The following is a 25,836-nucleotide window of genomic DNA, read 5'->3' as shown; positions in this document are numbered from 1 at the left end:
ACTATAATTTTAAATGAATCAACAATAAAAGAAAACGTCATAGCAAGCAAGTAAACGGACGTTCATAATATTGTATTTTTCCTTGTTCTTTCAAAGTCACATCTTTAAAAGTGCTAGATTTTATCATATATATTTTTTTGCGGTATTTACTTAAATTAATGTTTTATTAAATATATTTTTTAAATATATTAGCCGTGACATCCGATCTTTAAGCAGTCTTACAAGTTGGAATTTGCGGCGTCAATGTATACTATACCTAAGTCGTAACGTTTCTAACCAGCATGCTTATTTATAAAAGGTGCCGTGTTCAACTTGTTCTCAGTTTTCTTGTAACTTAGCTGGTGTGCACATTCACATTATTTGATTGATCACAGACGTGAATGATTGTCGCGGTGTGAACAATGGCGTTTTTGCAAGGGCCATCGCTAAAGCAGGCGGAAGTAATAAAGCAGGAGTTAGGGGAAGGACCAGGAGACTTAGAACGAGGAGTCAGGGACCTGCAGAATATGCTGGCAGCCACTCCTTACCTACCAGAACCAGAAACTGTTGGTATGTTAATTTTGATGCTAAACTGATTAGGTATTTATTGCCAATGAAGCGCGCGTTACGCGCGTATAGGAAGTTCTTTTCGAGCAACTATCACGTTTCAAATTTTGCAGATAGATATAATAATGATATAAAATAAATAAATATCAATAAATAAATAAAGTTATGTAATAATACTATAAATATAAAGATTACAGATTACTATAACTTACTCTTTATACTGCGGGCCTAAAGTTATGCTTTTTACCTATTTTAGTATTAAATTTGGTGCATTGGAATGTAACATTTCGTATTTAAATAATTTCAAGAAGAACAAGAACTGAGAATTGAAACGCTTCTAACCGAGGTGTACTATTACGAAAATCTCAGAAACTACTCAAAATACCTATAGCGTCGTAAAGCAACATGGTTGAAAGTTCTTTAACTGTTCGATGTCTTTTTTTTTTTTTCCTACCTAATCTGATAGCCTTGAGAGGCTATGTCAGCGTAACCCTAACTTTAGTAGGTGAGCTCACGGGGCTCAACCTGACGATGTTGCTAACACGAACCCTAGCAAGAGCCGTGCTTCGCAGAATCTACCACCGGATCGGAAGCGCGACCCACTGAGAAGATCCGGCGAGAAACTCAGTGGGCTGTGTCTGAGAGTTAATTTACTCGTCGAGCCCTTCGTCGCAAGCGACGGGTTCGACGAGAACGGTGACCGGTGCTTGAAGTACCTAAAAGCACCGTTAGTGGATCGGGAGGATCCGAGATGACGTGTTTTGGGCGACGTCGACTGCTTTCCATTCTGTCCGCAGGATCGGGAATGGTTCGATGTCAAATACTTTTTAAAGACCCTGGTTTAGAAGCATTTATTTCTTCTTTTATATCAGCTTTATCTTTCTTTGTATTTTCTTTATGAGAATTAAAATAATATATTTACGTTATATTAAAATTGAATAGGTACCTACTTACTTAAATTCTTGTGGGTTGTTAACCTTTACAATATAGGCAACATAGGTAACCCAATAGGCACATTGTTTTCTTAATTGATACAATAATAAATCTTTTTTTTTAATTCAATGCCGATGCTAGTTCCTGTATAAGGTTCAAGAAAAATTCATTTAAAAAAGTCAATGAGCAAAATTAGGGTAGGAAAATTAATTGTTTATACTGGACTTTTATATAGGTCGACTGATTTTTTTCTTGAGATGGAAAAATACCGCTTGGTCCTTGTCACTTAACCAAGACGTTAAGTTTTAGCTGAGAGGGGAGTTTACTAGGAATCGCCCAAGGGTCTCCGAAGAAAGCCTAACAACTCAAAAGCAGCTGCTTCCCGAGTACCTACATGTACCACCAGATCGATATCGAACCCCATTGAGAAGATCTGATGAGAAATTAAGTGAGCTGATGTTATAGGCTATGTTTTACACCGAACTGTTAAACAAGTTCGATGAATACGGAAACTTATAAAGTGGCTGCTACTAATGTTAGTACTAGTAGCGTCCAATAGTATCTAGGGTAGATTAGGAGGCTCCGTAATCTGGGATCCAATTCGGCTGCTGTATAGTTAGTGGCAGTCATAAAAAGTGATTATTCGTGTCACGTCATTGATGCGCAGTAGTGTTCTCTGCGCAGTAGTGACTCTGTCTTGATATACTCGTACTAAGAGACGGATTCGAAAGCTAGATCGTGGTTATGATCCAGATTTACCACGCACGACGATGCTCTAACGGCACAGCACACGCCCACGTAAATGGACGTATTGCACGCTTTGTAAAATTGCGAACCTTGTCGAGAAGGAACGATTTACTCCACTTGCAAACCATGAGGTCTGCTGAGGAACCTGGACAGGTTTAGGTGAAGGCGTACGGTCATGCATTTCTCCAAGACGTCCTATAAGTACTTGACCTTTCCGACCCAGGAAATTGATTGACCGAAAAGGGCGCTCAAGAGTGTTCCCCCAGCTAAATCGGGAAGAGATTCGCATCAAGCTCCTTTTGAAAGAGTACAGGTGTGCGTTTCGTTCACGTAGGGTACGCTTTGACACGCCACTTCCAGAACCACTGATCTACGGTTTCGGCTACAATTCGATGTGACTTGTTACATCATTCGTATTGCCCCCAGCGCGTACCAAGTTAATTCTAAATACCTTACCTTAGAAAGCTGAACGTTTGATCACCTTAGCTTAGCAGTGGAGTCACTTAATACAAAACAAAACCTTCAAATTATTTTAAGTTTAGATAATTTATAACTTTAATTACCATAATGATATAACATTGTGTGCTCGAACAATATGTCGAAATCTGTCTTTATTAAATTGTATCTAATTAATTTAAACTTTAATATTCAAATGCCAAGTTCACATATTATACATATAAAGGTTGCCTTTTATCGAAATTAATATATGTATTATCGCATAGTGTATCTGAAACAAATATTAAAAGTATAGCATAGTTTTTGGAGCAAAACCAATGACCCTGTCGTAGTCTACCGGTTTCTATTCCGACTCCACATTCACTTATATTATTAGAAAAAGATAATATTATCACGAATACTTCAGTAAAATGTCATCATTAAAATAATTTGTTTATTTCGATTCGCTAGAAACTTGTTTAGCATTTATACTATCGATAGAGTCACGATCACACACATACATAATAACACAAGCCTCTACTTTTAAAATATTTATTTTGATATTGTCAAGGGGATCCTATTCGCCTTGTTTCTGTCGGATATTAAAACATTTTGCGACAATCGTTTTATTCTGGTTTTTATTTACGACGTACTTTACATCGTTGCATGATTTAATTATATTTTTAAAACACTAGTCTCGTCGTAGAGGTCCCATATTTTATGTATTAACATTTTAATGGCGGCTATGGTTTACACGTTTTCAAATCAAAATTAAGGCCAGCTTAATGGAGATGGGTTATTAGTTTAGTTTATACTCTTGAAGCTAAAAAAAAATCTAACCAAAAGGCTTAATCAGGGACCGAGCCAATAAAATGTCATACATTTTATTAGGTTTTGTTAGGTTTTACAATAACTATAATTGAATTCTAATTTAAATGAACTTTGGGGTAAAATTAACGTTTTATTAATTAGGTGTGCAAAATGAATTGCTGTTCGTTAGTCTCGCTAAAACTCGAGAACGGCTGGACCGATTTGGCCAATTTTGGTCTTGAATTGTTTGTAGAAGTCCAGAGAAGGTTTAAAAGGTAGATAAATATGAAAATGCTCGGAATTGAATAAAAATAACAATTTTGTTTTTTCTTTGATGTGTCCCCGTCCTTCCTTTTGTTTGTTTTAAGTTTATTTTATACAAAAGTTTAGGTCTTTTATTTATCGATTGAGGCACTACGAAGTCTGCCGGGTCAGCTAGTAACTTAATAAATTCATGACGATTCCGCAAACTTTTTTTAACTTCTAATTTAAATAGGGAGTAAGATAGAAAGGAGGTTCGGGAGACATAAGTAAGGAATGAAGAGTCGTCAGTGCGCGTAAATTACGACGCTGGCCAATCGGAAGAAGTTTGAGCTCAGCACGATAGGAAGATATATGATCATATTTACGAAGGTTAAAAATAAATCGAATGCAGACGATCAAGTTTATTAAGAAGGTCTGCATTCAGGTCAAAATAACGCACATCACTATAATCAATTATAGGGATAAACAATGCTCGTACCAGCATAGTCTTAGTCGCTGATAGTAAGAAATTCTTGAGACGATACAGAGCACGAATAATTCCAGAAGTCTTTCGTCCAACGTTAGATACCTGGGCTTTCCAGTTGAGTGTGAAGTCTATGTAAAGGCCTAAGATCCGATTAACCTTAACCTAACGGAACTTAGGGGAATCACTGCACCATTATAGATGGGATTTACGTAGGAACTTACGAGTAGGTGCGTTTCAACACTCCTCACAACCTACACATAAAAAACCGTATTTATGGTATACGGAAGTAATATATTTCCACGGTTTGATTATGTGACCTACAATAATAATTATTCGAACAGTGTTTGGAACTGGCTAACCTTTGAAATTAATAACTGTTACGTTTGAACTAATATTATACACATATATCGGGTAATTGATCACATCTGAAATATCGTTGAATTATTTGACCTTTTGGACATGAAGGTTTTTTTAATATTAGTAATACATATCATGTTTCTGGAATAATAATGCTTCGGAATGATAGTTAATAAACTAGGTATTTAAAATTTAAAATACTTTTACTAGCTCGATATGTATGTGTATATGTTTGTTTGTATGTAAAAGAATCCTTGAACGTCATCACGATCTTCAGTCAGACTTCAAGACGATTTACTTGAAAATTTGCACACGTATCACGGATCGATGACAACACAAAATAAAGTAGCTCTCATGTACCAGTATAGAGAGTTTAAAAAAATGCTGCGCGTGCAACTTGAGAGAAGTGAAACTTCTTTTGCGGTGGTATTGTGGTTTTCTTCATATATTTTTTTAAGCTAAGTTCACACCGTTGGCCTTGCAATGTAGTAGGAAACCCAATAGTTGTTGCTAAACTAAATAAAATATAAGATAGTTACTTAATATGTTACATCTACAGGAGCAATGAGAAACAAATAACAAGCCATCTAGTGGCCGACACCCGTAAACAGTGGGTCGCAATACTCTCTGACTATTTTCTCACTCTCGCTCTTCCTAATTGGTATCTTTTCTCTCTAGCCGTAACGAATCTGTCGCAAGTTAAATTTTACTCTCAACGCGCCTAAAGAAGTTTCACTTCAAAAAGATAAAATTATTTGTTACTTGATAAATTATCTTGAAAATATCCAGGTAAAATAATTCGGCTATATCAACCTATGGCTATATATATACTAAATATGTTTCTGGTAAGCTCTTAAGTAGTACATATATTCTCTTTTTTCTGTTTTTCTCTTATGGTTTTAATACCTATTAATCATCTTTGCAACTTTAATTTTTTATTTTTTACCATTTACATTATCTGTATTTTAAAGTAAGATAAAATTATGTATTAATTTTGTTAATAGTAGTCAAAAAATAGGTAAACAAAAAAAAAATACATGTGTGCAATTCACACGTGGTAGAGTGAAACCTTCCAAAATTAAAATACAATTATCCTAAACGTCTTAAGTATATGTAAAATTTTGTCATTAGTTAATAATTGTAAGGTAGCGCCCTCTGTGAATTGATATTTTAATTTCACGTATAATCCTAAATTAAAATTTACTACAAGAGCTTTCATACGCACGTTAGTATTAAAAAATCTCACAGATGGCGCTGTATTAAATAGTATGTATATTTCTGTCTCATTCTTTGCTGGCTTCATCCTACACATTTTTGTATTTGTGTCTCTTACCTGTCGTTTTTTCCGTTGCATCCGGTTTGAAATCACAACGATTCTAAAGAAGTTTTCACTTCAAAAATAAACAAAAAAACTAAACTACGCTCTTTTGACAGTATTTATGAGAAAAATATTGGTGATACCAAATGGTTTCGCATATTAAGTCAATTTCGAATATTTTTGGATTTCTACACTTTTAATGCTAAAAGACGATTTGTGTACTTCTAGTATTTCTAACGGCATTATAGACCCGAAGTCTCACGAGTATTAACTAGTGTGCACCACAACTGGTCAGGATTAAATGCCATTATCATCCCAGGTTAAAATAATGAAAAAAATCAATTTCGGAGAATCAGTGTCACATTACGTCGCCTAAAATGAGTCGACTATTATCAAAGCCGGCAATCTGACTTTTGGACAATTATTGGTAAATCAGAAAAACGAATTATTGACTTTGTATTCCATTGGCAGTCACAAAACTCTTCGGAACGACATCTTAGATAAATAACAGGTTAAGTATTAACCTTTATTTAATGCAGGTTTTGAACCGTATTCTTTGAAGGAGACGATTATATTCAAATCAATCTGTATTGACATATCAATATATTTTTTTTGTCCAAATGCACAGATTGCCACCTTTGATAATAGACGACTCAAATAACCTTCTTAGTGGGTACTTATTTTAATCACGGTTGGAGGTAATTTTCGTAAGCGTGAAGTCATGCCTTCAATCAGTCTTAAAATTGCAACATCCTATATCAACTGGCCGCAATATTACCTAGTTTCACTTGATTTGTATTCCAGCCTCAAGCGGCTTTCGTAGACTTGCCATGAATGTTTGTTGAATGTAACGATCAGCTGAGAGTTTACTGATTATCCAATAATTAGGACCTGTTTTATTGTTTTGCATTTTTTTTTACCATGTTCGCCATGACATTAATTCGATGACATGAAGTCTAATTGCATTGAAATAACGAACCGAAGCTGCTTTCTTCATATCAATACATTTTACAAGATCTTTCTGTATTAAATTGTGTAATGCCTAAAACTGTTTTATCAAATATCAAATTCGGTACACTCATATCCAAGCCTCGCAAATATAATCCACCCTTTAATTTTATGAATGTGTAAGGAAGTTTGTTTGTTTGTTAGTTTGTTTGTATATTTGTTTGTGCTTCTTGTAAGAATCAATGAATCAATCTGACATGATGTTTTTAAAGTAATAGTTTTAAGTCAAGAGATTGACGTAGCCTAACTTTTATCGCTAAACTGTTCCGCGCCATAAATTGGCAGGAGCAGAGTCGAAACTTGGTATCAAATAGTCAATGCGTGTTGATTTACATATAAAAATACGTTACAACGCTCGTACCCGTGCTTATCTTAAGATTAATTTAAAATTTAAATAAATTAGCAATAATTATAAAATTAATGGCCACAATATTTATAGTGTGTCTAGAAAGTGTAAAAGACACATATCTACAAAACATTTTAACCCATATTTTTAGGTAAGTACGGATTATTGTTTGTATTTGATAGTAACACGGTAATATCATTGTGACAATGAAATTCAACGACTTTAAATCAAGTAAAAAATAATATTATACATTTTTTAAAGTCAACATTCGATCAACAACATAGCAGAATTTAACGAATAATATAGCCAAACAAAATTCTCGAATACGCAATTTTTTTGTTGCTCATTATTTTTTCAATCAATCAAATTCAACAGCAGTACAAAAACTAAGAACTGTGACAAAAAAAAAACTTCCACAACAAAAGAGGATCTCAGTCATCGGCTCAAATAAACTAATCGAGCAATTAAATCATTCTGCCGTATATGTGAAACGAAAACAAATGTCTTTATTTACATCATTGTTTCGGACAATGGCACTTATTTACAAACAGACTTCCTCACGATGGACAAACAACGCATTTTAATTCTAACTTTGTGCACTGTACTCGTAAAATTACGTGAGTATGCAGACGCACCTTGACCAAGTTGGTGACATAGTTTAAAACAGCTGTAATCGAATAATTTTATGGGACTTTCATCAACTATTGACTTTTAAATAAAACTGCTTTGTGTAGAAGTGTAATAAAAATATTTTAATTTGGTACGCCCGTCGCTAATTTTGAATTAATATAATAATTAAAATAAAAAACGTCAAGATGAATAATAAACAATTCAAAATTTAAAAACAAAAGCGACTTCAAAGAAACTTACAGAATAAAATAATAATATTATCAGTACAGCCGAGGTCAATTAAATTTGCATTATTAAGAATATCTCAAAAACTGCTGATTAGATGTTAATAAATATTTAAATGGGACGTGAAAAACGGCTTTTAAATTAAACAGGAATCATCAAAATCGGCGCACTTAGAAAGAATTTCTGAGGTAACACACACTTAAAAAAATTAATTAGAATTGATAACCTCCTACTTATTTTTAAAGTCGTTAATGAAATACTTGCCAACAGGTAGTAGACTGATTTTCTTGTTTATTATATAAATAAAAAAGGTAACGTTTTCGTAACTAGAAATAATTTCAAGAATTCATTTACTTTCTGCATGTCTCTAGGTGGGTGGCTTGCATGTTGCAACGCTAATGAGCTCCAGTAACCGTCTTATACTAGGCGGATCGTTTAGTTCTTTTAGCCATATCTAAATTCGAAGATTTAAATTCTGCAAAGCACTGCTTTTGCTTAGGCCAGTGTTAGCAACACTCCCGGTTTGAGCCCCGTGAGCTCACCCACTCGCCCGGTTACGCTGGCATAGCCTCTCAAGGCAGGAAAAAAGGTAGGAAAAAAGAAAAAAAAAAAGGGGGTAAACGAACCATGCTGACTTTTATAATATTTGCCAGTTGGTTATTTATTATACACTTACGCAAAGTGATAAATTTACGTTTACATTTAAAATGATAAGAATCTGATTTAATTACACGATGCTGTTGCGCTATAATGGAATACGGTCTTACTTAAAATACATTACTACGTACGTAAAAAGTCGTCATGGCCTAAAGGATAAGACGTCCGGTGCATTCGTGTCGAGCGATGCACCGGTGCTCGAATCCCGCAGGCGGGTACCAATTTTTCTAATGAAATACGTACTTAACAAATGTTCACGATTGACTTCCACGGTGAAGGAATAACATCGTGCAATAAAAATCAAACCCGCAAAATTATAATTTGCGTAATTACTGGTGGTAGGACTTCTTGTGAGTCCGCACGCGTAGGTACCACCGCCCCGCCTATTTCTGCCGTGAAGCAGTAATGTGTTTTGGTTTGAAGGGTGGGGCAGCCGTTGTGACTATACTGAGACCTTAGAACTATATCTCAAGGTGTGTGGCGCATTTACGTTGTAGATGTCTATGGGCTCCAATAACCACTTAACACCAGGTGGGCTGTGAGCTCGTCCACACATCTAAGCAATAAAAAAAAATAAAAAAACTTCGTTTGGTATCATTTACCTATCCGGAGCCAGAACTTCAACATAACAACAACACTTCTAACACTTATAAAAATTAGAATTTGATTGATTTTAATGAAATTGAATATATGAAAATCCGTTTAGGTAGATTATTAAGATCACGGAAATAGTTAGAAGAAACCAGCTTTTGTAAAAAATAACTCATCGTTTACAAAAAAAAAACAATGTTGAGCTTGATATACTGACGTAATATTATGACTTTACTGTCTAAGCACAGAACAGATTTTGGTCTTGCGGTTTTAATAGTTATTTTTGAATTACATATTTTAATGTATTTAAAAAATAACAATGTATAATATAATTATTATAATATTCAGCTATTATCAAAAGTGTATGCGACCCGCCCGTTTCTACTACTATTTTCTTCTGTATTAGCAAATATCTCAGCTTTTTTTAATTGCCACTGTAGAAAACAAACACACAGCACACCTGATGGTAAACCGTGACCGTCGTTCATGAACATCAGTAAGTGTTACTAATTAACTAAGTCAACTTTTAGGTAACTATTCGATAATAGTCGATAAGAGGACGAGAATTGAGAATAAAATTCAAATAGCTTATCATGTCTAGATACATTTCGTTGCATGACAGTAAAAAGATATGACGTATAGTGGAAGAGAAGTTATATTTTCCGACGGTACGGAATTGGAACAAAGAATGAACGTATACACAAACACATACTCGTATGGCGATGTTCAATAATCCTCCGTAAAACGATACTTATTTAAGAAGAATTTGTGTATCGACAAAAACCTTGACTGTGTCAGCACTTGTACGTCATCTATACTTCTATACTAATATTATAAAGAGGAAAGATTCGTTTGTTTGTTTGTATTGAATAGGCTCCGAAACTACTGAATCGATTAAAAAAAAAAATTTCACTGTTTGGAAGCTACACTATTCCTGAGTAACATAGGCTATAGTCTTTTTTGAAAAAATTTAGGGATCCTTACTAAAACTCCAATAATGTAACCCAAGGTGTAAAATAATTACCTAAAATATTCTTTACATCGCGTGCCCTGCGAAAACTATTGATGATAGAATAAAATAATGTACTACGACTTTGTAGAACACATTATTATTTACAAAAAGTTTCCCGACAGCATATGTCTAACTGTTATAGTTATGCCGCAATAAGTGTTCTTTAATTAAAAAAATAAAACAACGTCAAATATCGTTGAAATTTTTATTAAAGACCCGAGCGAAGCCGGAGCGGTCCGATAGTAATATTATAAAGCTGAAGAGTTTGTTTGTTTGAACGCGCTAATCTCAGGAACTACTGGTCCGATTTGAAAAATTCTTTGTAACATCACGCTAAGACCAAAACAAACGGAGCATCAATAAATAATGTTTCAAAATCGGGTTTTTTTTTTCTTTCTACGTAAATGAAGTCGCAGTTAAAATTTAGTTGCTATGCCAAAGTAACTATTCCACGCGCACGAAGTCGGGGGCAAACGCTAGTAGTCAATAAACTACGAGTACCACAGAACCGTTTGTGTTGCAAATCATGTAATTTATTTGATTAGACGAGTGAACAACCTGACGGCTCATCTGTTTCTAAGGAACCCATAGATATCAACAACGTAAAATGCCCCACCCACCTCGAGATAAACAACACAATATATTCAATACCCAAGATGCAGTACAAAATGATTTTTAAAAGTTTATTGGTTTCCTGACTTCTTCAAGAAGGGCATTGAAAAATTACCACTGCGTTGGCAGTCATTCATTGATACTATGCGTCCATATTTTGATTAATACATTCCCGATCCTGCAGACAGAATGGAAAGCAGTCGACGTCGCCCGAAACACGTCATTTTGGATCCTCCCGATCCACTAACGGTGCTTTTAGGTATCTCAAGCACCGGTCATCGTTCTAAATTAATTAACCCTCAGACACAGCCCACTGAGTTTCTCGCCGGATCTTCTCAGTGGGTCGCGTTTCCGATCCGGTGGTAGATTCTACGAAGCACGGCTCTGACTAGGGTTCGTGTTAACAATGTCGTCAGGTTTGAGCCCCGTGACCTCACCTACTAGTTAAGGTTACGCTGATATAGCCTCTCAAGGCTATCAGCTTAGGTAGGGAAAAAAAATTGATTAATAGAAATGTTTTTCTTTTTTAATAAATTAATTAACTTAAACGGAAATTGCGTAGATAAAGACTTAAATGTAAGTATAATGTAAGTCACCAGAGTTGTCATTTCAGTATTTTCAACATGACTACGTCGATAGGAAAATCTACTGTTTACTGTGGAAATGATTCTGTGTTTTTCCAAGATATTAACATAATTAAGTTATTATTAATTCAATGTGTTTTTTCAAATCTATTTATTTCGATCGCATATTTTTATGCTTTTCATGCTCAAAAGTTTCCATGCTATTAACTTCGCCTCACTCAATAATATATAGTTAATTAATAATTTGTGACCTTCACGCTTGGATCGTGGTCATTGCATATTTTATCTTTTAATCAACAGCTAACGATGAATAGTTTCTTTGAGGTGAAACATTGACCTCTAATTAAATTATTTTACGCAACATTATCTTCACAATAGTTCAGTCCATCTCACCTTCTGATCCAATAGGGATGGTTAGATTGAAGGTAAATTCATAAGTTACAGAATAGAACAATACATTACCATTCTCAGTACATCCTCGTATTGTTGGAACAAAGAAAACTAGAACTTGTTTTGTTGACGTCAGATGCTGTTTTAAAACTTGTTGAATCGGTTTATCGATTGTAATTTTTTTTTATTGCTTAGATGGGTGGACGAACTCACGGCCCACCTGGTATTAAGTGGTTACCGGAGCCCATAGACATCTACAACGTAAATGCCGCCACCCACCTTATTCTCTAGGTCATGATGTAATGTTGAATTTATATTATTCATGACACTTTAATATATATATGTAGTTCTAAAACCCCATTTTCAGTTACTTTATTATTTATTTATACTATTATGTATTACCCTTTAAATGTATACAACCCTTTTTATAATAAACGTCAAACGGTCGACTGACGCAGAGGCAGCAAGCCCACTGTTATCGAGCTAGCAGCAAATCGCATCATAGTCTGAACTGATGATGATCATCCAGATTTAAAAAAAAACTATTTTGTTAAAAACCCAGATCGCATTAACTAAATCATATAAGTTATTAAAATCTTAAAAAACAAGCACATTGAAACCATGGCTTAGTTTGTTAAAGTTGTATGAAAAAGAAAAATCCTACCTAATCGCCAGTAGTAATGTAATGCAAACTGATCGGGAGCCCTCTTCTTCGAAGTCGCAAAAGCGTTTGACAAAGTTTGGCACAACTATTTGGTCTTCAACAAGGGCGTGTACCGGGCAGTCTCGTGCTCATCTTACAGGATTTCTTGTCAAACCGCTCTTTTCATTATCGAGTCAAGGAAACCCGACCCGTAGCCAACAAGTATGTCACCCCGCATTAGGCGTAAAATCTTCACTCCCCCGATCACCCTCTTCGGTCAATCAATACCCTGGGCCAGGAAGGTCAAAACCTGGGAGTCACCCTGGATGCATCAACGACATTCCGCCCCCACAGAAAATTTGTCCCAATAAGGTGACACTTTACAAAACTTGCTTAAGACACATCATCGGTCTTTGATGACTGGGTGAATCGTGGCCGAGGTTGCCTCACCTTCCGTCTGGTGCGGGTGCTGACTGGGCACGGATGCTTCGGGAAGTACCTCCACCGGATAGGAGCTGAGCCGACGATAAGGTGCCACCATTGTGGACACGACCTGGACACGACGGAGCATACGCTCGCTATCTGCCCCGCTTGGGAGGTGCAGCGCCGTATTCTTGTCGCGAAGATAGGACCGAACTTGTCGCTGCCTGGCGTCGTGGCGTCGATGCTTGGGAGCGACGAGTCCTGGAAGCCTATGCTCGACTTCTGCAAGTGCACCATCTTGTAGAAGGAGGCGACGGAGCGAGTGAGGCAAAGCTCTCCTCACTACGCAGAAATTCGCCGCCGCCGAGCAGGGGGTCGGGACCAGGGTCCGGTCCGTAACCCGGCCCCCTAAGAGCTTCGGGCTCCACCCGCTTTGTGCAGGGACGAACCTAGGCGCGGGGCAGCGTGGTTGGCCGTGTTCCCCCGACCGCTCCGCGGGAAGGTGTAGCGCGGCGCCATCAATGCGGGCTCTTGGCCAGTCGACCGAGGGAACTGGCGGTCGTGTCGCTGGCGGCCGCCGATCCGGCGTCTGGGGGACGGCGGAATGGATGTAATATGCTCTACGTAAACCCAGTCCCACCGTCTCAATAGTTCCGACTGGGTTCCGGCCCGGTCCAGGGTAGGTCGTCGGCTGTGAGCGGCAGCAGTTTTTAGTGACGTTCAACTCCCACATACCGGAATCCGGCGATTTTCTCCTGTGGAAAAAAAAAGACCCGTCATGACATATGCGAGTGTGGTATTCACTCACGCGGCCCACACACACGTAGACACCCTCCAAGCCCCTAATCACGTTTTTGCTGGTTAGCCGTCACGTTAAAGTCTTACACAATTTGACACGTAAAAATATTTTCTTCGGTATTGGCGATCCGTACACATATTATGTAATCAAAATTACTTCGAATGTCGACCTTTATGATTATCTTAGTCATCGGTGACCACGAAAACTTTTAAAAAAGAAACGTCGGAACTTGGAAATGTAACAATAAAAACTCATAATCAAATCGTAAAAGTAGTCTTAATTACGTAAACGTAACTATAATTAATGCAATACGTATTTATTTTTGTGTGTTAATATTGAACATATTAAACGTGCTGACATTGCCCACTGCAAATATGTATATCAATACGAGATTTTTTCCTCTAGATGAGTGGACGAATTCACAGGTCACCTGGTGTTACCTATATGGTTGGGTTACTTTGGTACTACAGTTAGGCTAATAGACCACCGAGCATGTGTTTATGTTCGTGAACGTGTCCAAATGAGATACATTTATTTTTACAGAATTCTTTATCAGTGTGTCGATGTTACAGACAAACATCTATTGGAGCTATTCGTCCGAGGATGTCGAATGGACTTGGATCGGGCTAGATCAAAACTGGAAGCATTTTGTATAGCTCGCAAACGTCATAGGGACCTCTACGAATACATATCTTTGAACGAACCTCCTCTCAACGATGTTTGTAAATTTTGGTGAGATTTTGCAAATGCTATCTACTTTTTTTTAAATTTTTATGCATACATAATTAGTATATCGGAACGATATGAGATCGCACTCAAACCTCGGGTAGCAACATTCACACTGTGATGTCTATGAACTCTATTTACCTAGTCATCGCTATCTATCCTAAAAACTAAGTTAAAGGGATCTCGAAAATACGAATTATAATTTTATTATCCCTATTTATATCAACTAGCGGTCCCCCGGTAGTCGAATTTCGACTACAATTAATTGAAATTAGAAGTTATAAAGACTATTATTTTACTTCTTATAATCACAGATTTCGCCAAGGCTACATTATAAACACAATATTAATCTATTTTCAATTTGACCACGAACTTGGAACAATAACTAAAGTTTGACAATGAACGAAGAGTATAATGCGTGTGTGTGTCATGTTTCTTTTATTGATTTAATTGGGCATATTATTTGGGCATAATTCATAAAAAAAATTAGCATTCTGCACTCCTTCTCTATATTTTCTATAAGTGTGGGAAATTTCATACTCCTCCGTCCGCGGAATTTTCATAAAAAAGGATACAAAGTTTTTGCTTCACGTATTAATATATAGATACTACCGCTTAAACTATTACGACTATTAACATTAACGTTTACTCAACAGTGACATCGCAACTCTTCCAAAACTGACCGATGAAGGTTTGAGAATAACTGTATTCATAATAAAGCCCGGATACCCCGAGAGTTCTGCTGATGTGACGGCAGCAGTTCGCGCCACATTACTCTTGAGCGACGCTCGTATGAAGGACGAAACACTTATAACCGGGGACGTGTTTATTTATGAGGTTGGTATACCACTATTTGAAAACATTGTAGCTGAACGGAAGAGACGACTAGGTTTTGAATTCCATAGTCTTAAACAGTTAAGACATGGACTGAAAAGTGTATCCGATCAAGGTTGTAAAGCAGTTTGACCGGTAGTTGGTAGTATCAACTGAAAATGTTCATTTTAAATCACATTACATAAAATTTATATTATATACATAAAATATTCGTTCGGATCGCAGTGCATAAAATAAAAGTTACTTTTTTCCAAATCTTCTGTTATAATAATAATTTAAAAATTAATTAACACCTTTATTGCGCCTTGCTCATTTTTTTTAACCATCTTCGCCATCTTCCTTTTCTCTGTCATTCTGTCTGTCATTCTCTTCTCCCTTTCTTTCCGTTTTCTCTCACATGTTAACGCTCCGTTCCACACTCTTTTCATACGTTCCGTTCTTACCAATCCTACTTACAATTAATTAAAACCAACCTTATTATTTATTTTATTTATCAGTCTCCTTTATGTTAATAGTTCATTAAAAGCGTGGTTGCTTCTCAAAGCGCTCTTTTTATTATAAGCTGCGTACGTATTACGTAATTACACGATGTATATTAAATTCGTAGTTGAAATGCAATGGTTTTGTGTGTGTTTTTGAAATATTCTGAGCTAAATAGAATAGTCAATCCTGTAGGTTTCAAAAGTTAGAGGATCACTAGTGGCTCGGGTCGCTGCCGCTGCCGGTGCAATCAGACGAGGCATCCAACTCGCACAGGCGGCTTACCCTCAGAGGCTCAAAAGGATCCACGTCGTTGGAGCACCGACGTTTCTGGCATCGTCTTTACAGCTCATGAGGAATTGCGTGAACGAGAAAATCAAGAGACGGGTAAGAATGTTTACTGAAATTACACCATGCATGTGATTACTCCAAAGCTGGTTGGATTGGATTGCCGTAGGATTGAAGTAGGCAGCATTCCTGTGCTTCTGGCATTTCCACTCTCTGTCGAGTGGAGTCCAGGAAAGATATAATATCTATTCGTGTCTGTCTGTAGCGAGGAAAATTCTTATTCGATCATTAGTAAAGTCCGGCCTTGCAATCCTATCCTTTCAAAATTTAAATAGAGGATATTACTGTATTAAAGGTATGCCAATTAATTTATTGCAATTATACGATGAACGCGAACAATTATTTAATTTTAATTATCACAAAAAAAAGATTGTAATAATACCTAGTAGCTTAGCGGCCTTAAGAATAAGAAACGTAACGAAACACGTAGTTAGCACTTGCTCATACTTTAGTACAACCCCTCCTGGCTGAGCCCTTGCTCGCCCACCTGCCCTGGTAAAACTGGAAAGGCATCCGCGCCACCAGTAATCTCTAACACATAAATTTTTTTTTAGTACAAACAGGAAGGAATAACATCGTGTAATAAAAATAATTCCTGCAAAAATTACAAGTTTTGTTAAAGATAGTAGTTGTGACCGTAGTGTAAGCCCGCACGTGTACCATCAGTATTTGTCCTCCTCTGGTACCTCTTCCTGTATGTCCGATGTTAGGGCATCCATTATTAGGATGAACAGGTAAGGGCTTAAATGAGCAGGGCTTGATCCCTGGTGTAAGCCTACCGCCACACTGAACTCATCGGTATCGCCAGCTGCGGAGCGTACGTGCGTATCAGCTCTACCGTACATAGCTCTAACAAGTCGCTGGTATTTCCCTGGCACTTCTATCACTTTCGTGCTCCACCACAGAACCACTCAGTTACGGGCGCTTAATATACCGAGACCGAGAGGGTACTATTGAACAGGAGCACCATGCTTAGAATAGTCCTTAATCATTTTATATTGACGTCAAACCGAATTTCCACTAACATAAGTTGTAAGTATGTTTACCAAAATAGTTATAACTTTTTTATTTGAACAGCCGTAACCTTCGATCGTTACTGTGTTCATGTTTATTAAATTGTCTGTTTTTATTAGGAATTTTGACGTAGTCACTCACGTCTATAGAGAATTTGCAAACACTCATTTTAGATTTCGGGTTTTTTATTGCATGCATCAAAGGTCAACGAACGAACCTGTTCAACACCTGTTTGCTCTTTAATCCATGTTTGATTTGAATATTATTAATTTAATTGAAATCTCTTAAATTTAATATTTAAAAAAAACCTATATTATTATGTATTTATGGTCTTAATATATATAGGCACAATTTTAGTGTACTATACCTACATACTCTATTTTATTTTAAATACTATCTATGTACTTAATTCAAATAAACTTATTGTCCTACAATATTAGGTAGGTAGCTTAAAATACACTAATTTCCTAATTTTGTTTCGTCACGATAAATAAAGTTGAGCACCAGTTTTTTTTATAATGTCCCCTGAAACTTTTAAAACCTGTCCAAAAGTAACCTTATTACGTGTAATCTTATTTGTGGTTAAAATAAATGACCTACCTAACTGTAGAATATAAATCCATATACCATGCCATATACCAGCGGTCGGGGAACTTTTTAAATTATTACCCCAAAATATTTTTGTGTAAATTGATATTACCCCATGGCGAGGAACAAAAAAAAACGGAATCGCTTATTTTTAGCAACTTTCATATTATAGCCCCCATGATAATTTTGAAAAGAAAACAATGACTAAAAATTTAATTTAAACATAACTTATTCAATTTATTAATGTAATACCTAGTAATACATAATGGTAATAATAATGATAATATATGTAATATACAGATGAGGAAAAAAAATCGCCCCCACAGAAAATAAAGTAAATGATAATTTCTTGTTATTTTATAATTCATATGATATTTTATATCACAAAAGTTTCATTTTTATTGGGGTAATTTACCCCGGTTTCCCGACCGCTGCCATATACAATGGGGCAACCCTTTGTTTGGGCGATTTAAATTGAATTGATCATTCCAATTAAGAATACATCAATTATATTATCATTGTTTCTTAATTTTTTATATTGTTAGCCGATGGCCTATTTTACATTTCATATTTTTACTGGTGGTAGGACCTCTTATGAGTCCGCACGGGTAGGTACCACCGCCCCGCCTATTTCTGTCGTGAAGCAGTAATGCGTTTCGGTTTGAAGGGTGGGGCAGCCGTTGTGACTATACTGAGACCTTAGAACTATATCTCAAGGTGTGTGGCGCATTTACGTTGTAGATGTCTATGGGCTCCAGTAACCACTTAACACCAGGTGGGCTGTGAGCTCGTCCACACATCTAAGCAATAAAAAAAAAAACATGTCTAGCGTCAAAACTTATGTCTGTTTTTTTTTTGTTTTACTGTTTTAACAAACGCCTAATAAAAATTTACTTAATTTAGGGACCCAATTAACCTTATCAATTTATCATAATTTTAGATAGGTATAACATGAAACATGAACTTCCATAAGTTCTACATAAATATCTAATAGAAGTTATAAATTCAAAGTTTCATAATTTTAAACAGTTTAAATCTAAAAGGTCCATTGATGACTCGAGAGATACAATGACGGCCCGTTTTGTATTGTGACAACGGTATTAGGTATAGTGTTATTACAAAATGGCACGCAGAGCTGTTTTATCGATATCTGCATTCTTCAAGGGCGAATGATTTAAATTAGGTTATTGAGTCATTGAGTAGTTTAAAACGCAAAAAATTATGGTATATATTTTTTTAAATCTTAAGGCTTAAAAATCGAAGCCGATTTGTTCTGGAACAACCTTTGCTAAATAAATAAACACATCTGGCCCCAAACTAAGATACTCTGTAGTATGGGGACCAATGACTGATATACATACTCATATAGGTTAAAACCTATTTAAATTAATCCCAAATAAAAACTAATCAAACTTGCCACTCGAATGTTTGCTTGTAGTGAAAATCGAACCTACGAGCCTCTGCCCAGTTAGGAGCACAAACTACTACGTCACCGTATCAGTCAATGCAAAAAATACGATTTAATGTTGGTATTGCAAGCTATTAAATGATAAAATTTATTCATACCTTCTAAATCTATTGTTTCCAGTATTACTTACACGCAAAAGTAGAAGAATTGTTTGAGCACTTCCCTGCACGTGTGATCCCTGAAGAATGGGGCGGAGAGGAAGAATCAGTAGAAGCACTCGTCAAGAAATGGAGATGTCGCATTGATGAAAGTCGGGACTTCCTACGCAACCTCAACGAGATGGGGGCCAGTACTGCAAATGCATCGGTTCCTGATACCGACATTTATGGCACGGTCGGGGCATTTAGAAAATTAGAAATTGATTAATTGTTTCGCAAACAGGCACAGATAAAAACATGATGATTACTTACATTACTATTATATTGAAAATAAAATAACACCATCACCAAAGAATTTTCCAGCAAAGTCTTGGTAAGCTCATTTGGTCTGGAAACTGAAAAAAAATATTCTATAATGAAAATAAAGAAACTTATATTGTAGGGTAGGTAAAAATATATATATTCTAGAACGAAGTTAAATAAAGTTAGTAACGTAAGTATCTTAGTTAATTAAACGTCATTGTGATATTAGTTCATAATTGAACTAAATTGATAAACGATATTTTATAGTTTTAAGTTTAGTAATAATTCGGCTGGTTTAGTTTGGAAAAAATAAAAAGAATTTATTCAATAACGCTTTGTTTTTTTTTTTTTTTTTTTTTTTTTTTTTTTTTTTTTTTTTTTTTTTTTTTTTTTTTTTTTTTTTTTTTTTTTTTTTTTTTTTTTTTTTTTTTTTTTTTACTAACGTAAATGGTCAAGGGGCCTTGTCACCCGGATGTAAGGGCTACCTACGGTCGCTCACTACACCTTGGGATTAGTGTGCACCGGATGCACAGCGGGCGGGGCAAACAGCCCTATAATATGATACTCGTGGCGTTAGAACCCACCCCGGAGGCCAAAAAGAAGATCGCATGTCTCACGACAATTTGCGGCCTATCCGGGATCTCAATCGAAGCCCCCCACAAGCGTGGCACTCCCGGGCAGTGCTACAGATGTCAGCTTTACGGCCACTCGGCTCGTAATTGCCACGCGCGCCCCCGCTGCGTAAAGTGCCTCGGCGACCACGCCACACTAGATTGCTCGCGTGTTAGGGAAACCGCGACCGAACCCCCAAGTTGTGTCCTATGCCTTAAGCAAGGGCACCCCGCGAACTACCGTGGATGTCCTAGGGCTCCGCGCAAGCGTTCAACCCTCCCAGCTCCGCGAACCGTCGGCCCAAAGACTTCGGCACCCTCAGTGCCGAAACCTGCCTTCGTGCCGGCTGCAGTTCCCACGGTTTCAGCGTGGAAAAAGCCGCTGCCGTATACGAAGGCGGGAACACAAACCGCACCCCCGCCCCCGCTCGCGACACGCCCCGCGCCTCAGCCCCTGCTCGCACCTCGCCCCGCGCCCGCGTTCCGTCCCCCGCAACCCTCTGCCGCCAACGACTTCGCGCTCGTGCGCGACTTCGTCACCGCGGTGAACTTCGACCGTCTGCGATCGTTCGCTGACGCTATCCGTAGGTCGACAACCCCCGAACAGCGGCTCGCGGCCGCGTTCGATCACATGGACGTTTATGAGTCCGTGTCGCGTACGTTATAAAATCTTTACCGGTAATCAATGGCGCAAAAAGGTAGAGAAAAACCGTATTCCCTTACGTTAGCATTCTACAATGCTAACGGACTCGCGCGGCAACGCGATCAAATTTTCGAATTCCTCCGCGATAATCTTGTAGATATTCTATTAGTGCAGGAAACCTGTCTGAAGCCCTCGCGTCGCGACCCGAAAGTCGCGAATTACGTCATGGTTAGGAATGACAGACTCACCGCCTCCAAAGGCGGGACTGCCATTTACTATAGGCGGGCCCTGCACGTTGTCCCTCTCGATACTCCCTCGCTCTCACATATCGAGGCGTCAGTGTGCCGTATCTCGCTGACGGGACACCAGCCGATCGTCATCGCATCCGTTTATCTCCCCCCGGACAAGCCCCTTCTGAGCAGTGACATCGAGTCACTGTTCGGCATGGGAGACTCCGTCATCCTGGCAGGCGATTTAAATTGCCACCACACTAGGTGGAACTGCCATCGTACAAACGTTAACGGTAGGCGTCTCGACGCGTTTATAGACGACCTCACCTTTGAAATAGTCGGCCCCCCAACTCCAACATGTTATCCGTATAACATCGCGCTCCGTCCGAGCACTATAGACCTGGCATTGCTTAGGAACGTAACTCTGCGCTTGCGTTCCATCGAAGCAATGTCAGAGCTCGACTCAGACCACCGACCTGTCGTTATGCAGCTCGGTCGCCCTCACAACCCAGTCACTGTTACGAGGACCATGGTGGATTGGAATAAGCTGGGCACGTGCCTAGCCGACGCCGCTCCGCCAATCCTCCCTTACGGCCCGGATTCGAATCCATCCCCCGAGGACACCGTCGAATCCATAAACATCATTACCGATCACATCTCTTCCGCGATCATTAGATCTTCTAAAGAAGTCGATATGGAGGACAGCTTCCACCGCATCAGACTGTCCCCCGATCTTAGGAATCTCTTAAGAGTTAGGAACGCGGCAATCCGGGCCTACGATCGTCTTCCCACGCATTCAAACCGGATTCAGATGCGTCGTCTACAACGCGAAGTCCACTCCCGCTTAAGCGACGCGCGTAACGATAATTGGCATAGTTATTTAGAACAACTCGCGCCCTCCCACCAAGCATACTGGCGACTAGCTAGGACTCTCAAATCCGAAACTACCGCTACTATGCCTCCCCTCTTACGCCCTTCAGGCCAACCACCGGCATTCGATGACGATGACAAGGCTGAGCTGCTGGCCGATGCACTGCAAGAGCAGTGCACCACCAGCACTCAACACGCGGACCCCGAACACACCGAGTTAGTCGACAGGGAGGTCGAGCGCAGAGCTTCCCTGCCGCCCTCGGACGCGTTACCCCCCATTACCACGGACGAAGTTAGAGACGCGATCCACAACCTCCAACCTAGGAAGGCACCAGGCTCCGACGGCATCCACAACCGCGCGCTAAAATTTTTGCCAGTCCAACTGATAGCAATGTTGGCTACAATTTTAAATGCCGCTATGACGCACTGCATCTTCCCCGCGGTGTGGAAAGAAGCGGACGTTATCGGTATACATAAGCCGGGCAAACCGAGAAACGAAACTTCTAGTTACCGTCCGATTAGTCTCCTCTCGACGATAGGAAAAATTTACGAACGTCTCCTTAGAAAACGCCTCTGGGATTTTGTTACCGCGAACAAAATTCTCATAGACGAACAGTTCGGATTCCGCTCAAAACACTCGTGCGTACAACAAGTGCACCGCCTCACGGAGCACATTCTGATAGGGCTAAATAGGCGTAAACAAATCCCGACCGGCGCCCTCTTCTTCGACATCGCGAAGGCGTTCGACAAAGTCTGGCACAACGGTTTAATTTACAAACTGTACAACATGGGAGTGCCAGACAGACTCGTGCTCATCATACGAGACTTCTTGTCGAACCGTTCGTTTCGATATCGAGTAGAGGGAACTCGTTCTCGTCCCCGTCAACTGACTGCCGGAGTCCCGCAAGGCTCCGCGCTCTCCCCGTTATTATTTAGTTTGTATATCAATGATATACCCCGGTCTCCGGAGACCCATCTAGCGCTCTTCGCCGATGACACGGCTATCTACTACTCGTGTAGGAAGATGTCGCTGCTTCATCGGCGACTCCAGATCGCAGTAGCCACCATGGGACAGTGGTTCCGGAAGTGGCGAATAGACATTAACCCCACGAAAAGCGCAGCGGTGCTCTTCAAAAGGGGTCGCCCTCCGAACATCACTTCGAGCATCCCACTCCGTAGTAGGCGCGCAAACACCTCCGCCGTTAGTCCCATCACTCTCTTTGGCCAGCCCATTCCGTGGGTCTCGAAGGTCAAATATCTAGGCGTCACTCTCGACAGAGGGATGACATTCCGTCCCCATATAAAAACGGTACGCGACCGCGCCGCGTTTATTCTAGGACGACTCTATCCAATGCTTTGTAGTCGAAGCAAACTGTCCCTCCGCAATAAGGTAACTCTCTACAAAACTTGCATACGCCCCGTCATGACGTATGCAAGCGTAGTGTTCGCTCACGCAGCCCGCACCCACTTGAAATCCCTTCAGGTTATTCAATCACGATTCTGCAGGATAGCCGTCGGAGCGCCTTGGTTCCTTAGGAATGTGGATCTCCACGACGACCTGGAGCTCGACTCTCTTAGTAAGTATCTACAGTCGGCATCGCTGCGCCATTTTGAGAAGGCGGCACGACATGAGAACCCTCTCATCGTAGCCGCTGGAAATTACATACCCGACCCAGTAGACCGAATGGTAAACCGTCGACGTCGCCCAAAGCACGTCATTACGGATCCTCCTGATCCATTAACGGTGCTTTTAGGCACCACAAGCACCGGTCACCGTCCTCGTCGAACCCGTCGCTTGCGACGAAGGGCTCGACGAGCGAACTAACCCATAGACACAGCCCACTGAGTTTCTCGCCGGATCTTCTCAGTGGGTCGCGTTTCCGATCCGGTGGTAGATTCTGCGAAGCACTGCTCTTGCTAGGGTCAGTGTTAGCAACTCTCCGGTTGAGCCCCGCGAGCTCACCTACTAACGTTAGGGTGAAGCTGAAATAGCCTCTCAAGGCTATCAGCATAGGTAGGGAAAAAAAAAAAAAAAAAAAAAACACCTTGGGACTCTTTCAAACCTTTTTGAAAAAGAACGCTCGCCATCATAGCTGTGAAGTGGTTCAGAGCCGGGTTAGTGGCAAAAATGTTGCTTAATAAACCTCGAACTTTGACAGGTCAGACTTATGAGACGAAATGACGTGTTTTGGGCGACGTCGACTGTTTACCATTCGGTCTGCAGGATCGGGAATGTAGTTACCGGTGCCCACGATGAGAGGATTCTCGTATCGTGCCGCTTTCTGGTCCATGTCGTCGTGGAGGTCCACATACCCTGGGGCTCCGGCGGCTATCCTGCAAAATGGGATTGGATTATTTGGAGGAGTTTCAAGTTTGTACGGGCCGCGTGAGCGAACACTACACTTGCATAGGTCATGACCGGACGTATACAAGTTTTGTAGAGTGTCACCTTATTCCTAATGTCGGTCGATGGTTGCAAATTGTTGCGATGCAAATATTTAATTAATTATTTTCATTTTTTTTTTTTTATTACTACGTTTTACTGGTTTTTTTTTCAAATTGTTATTTTTGTTTTACGTTTTACTTTAATTATTTAATTCTAGGCGATGCGATGCCACAATCGTTTGTAGTTATTTAAATGCGGAGACATTTAAATGGTGTTTAGTTGTAAGTTTAGATTTTATATAGTTTAAGTTCACTGTTTGTCTTCCATTTAAAATAAAATAAAAATTTAAAAAATCCTAAGGGACAATATACTTCGCTTGTAAATCATCGGATAGAAGGGGCAATGCAGAAAGAACCTAAAGGTACGTACGACGCATACCTACAATAAATATTACATTCTTATTAAAGTATAAAATTATTTTATACTATATAACTTTAAAGAAAATAAATAGTCAAATATGACAGTATGCTGGAAGTACTGATGATCCTATGAACACATTACGTACTGATTTACACTAAGAAAGTATTAGGTAGGTATATATGATGTAACTATGCACTTGGATTCAATTTTCGCAAATAAGCAGACTATTACAGAGATGGACTGCGATAACAAAATCAAATTGGGCCCCAAATTCTTGTGTGCCCAAGGGCCCCAGCCTAATTTAAGACGTCCCTGAGCACAATTACAGGATTTTGACATATTATTATGTTAGAGCAGTGATTCTCAACCACTGTGCCGCGGCACTTTTGTGTGCCGCCAAATTTCAAAAGTGTGCCGCCAAATTTTGCAAATATATAATAATGCTAATATTATTAAATTATATCATTTAAAAAGAAAAATATTTTTAACATGAATATATATTTAAATCCACAAAAAAATAAATTAAATTATTATTTGCTTTGCAACGCGGTTTTTCTTAGTGCCAAATTATGATGAAGCGGCGTGCATAGCAATAGGAATATGTTTCAAGTCGGCGCACACTTGCCACTTCTGCGTACAAAACGTGTTGTTTTAGTGATAGTTGGGATTCACAAGGTGTTGCATAGTAGTTACTGCACCTTTTCTTTCGTTAAAATTGGCAAATGTGTGTGATTCGGTAGTAAATAAATAATTTTTATCCTTTTCTTTGTGTGCCGCCAAATTTTGAAATCGTTAAATATGTGCCGCAACAAAAAAAAGTTTCAGAATCACTGTGTTAGAGTAAGACACATCGATAATCTAATCAATAAAATGTAAAAGAGATTGAAATAACAAAAACTCAATGTAATATGGAGAAAAAAACTTAAAACGATATAAAGACCATGGAGTATTGTTATAGCAACCCTAACGCCTGCAGCGTGGGCATGCGGCAGACGCGTCAGATCGCGCGCCGCGACCAATC

The 25,836-nt window shown here is 38.8% G+C and overlaps 1 protein-coding gene and 1 long non-coding RNA gene across 2 annotated transcripts; one reads left to right on the top strand and one right to left on the bottom strand.

Moving 5' to 3' along the window:
• Positions 1–19,986, top strand: LOC101737212 (alpha-tocopherol transfer protein-like). The gene is made up of 5 exons (XM_038016446.2): positions 1–549; positions 14,369–14,528; positions 15,179–15,359; positions 16,032–16,223; positions 19,375–19,986. Exons 1-5 carry the CDS (start codon positions 402–404, stop codon positions 19,618–19,620), a joined length of 927 nt encoding a protein of 308 aa, XP_037872374.1. The 5' UTR covers positions 1–401; the 3' UTR covers positions 19,621–19,986.
• On the bottom strand, positions 7,956–19,525 carry LOC134200327 (uncharacterized). Its single transcript, XR_009975183.1, has 2 exons — positions 19,385–19,525; positions 7,956–13,752 (listed from the first exon to the last, which is right to left on the bottom strand). It is a non-coding gene; the product is annotated as an uncharacterized LOC134200327 (long non-coding RNA).
• Positions 19,987–25,836: the final 5,850 nt, after the last annotated feature.

This window comes from Bombyx mori, chromosome 16 (genome assembly GCF_030269925.1).
Source record: "Bombyx mori chromosome 16, ASM3026992v2".
Lineage (NCBI taxonomy): Eukaryota > Metazoa > Arthropoda > Insecta > Lepidoptera > Bombycidae > Bombyx > Bombyx mori.
The sequence above is the reverse complement of the archived record's forward strand: the minus strand, read 5'-3'. Positions and strand labels throughout refer to the sequence as shown.

Excerpts from the sequence above, each read along its gene's own strand:
- LOC101737212 (XM_038016446.2), top strand. The coding sequence starts at position 402 with ATGGCGTTTTTGCAAGGGCCATCGCTAAAGCAGGCGGAAGTAATAAAG. Across the intron at positions 14,529-15,178 it reads AACGATGTTTGTAAATTTTG|TGACATCGCAACTCTTCCAA; the intron begins GTGAGATTTTGC and ends TTTACTCAACAG. Across the intron at positions 15,360-16,031 it reads GGGACGTGTTTATTTATGAG|GTTTCAAAAGTTAGAGGATC; the intron begins GTTGGTATACCA and ends TCAATCCTGTAG.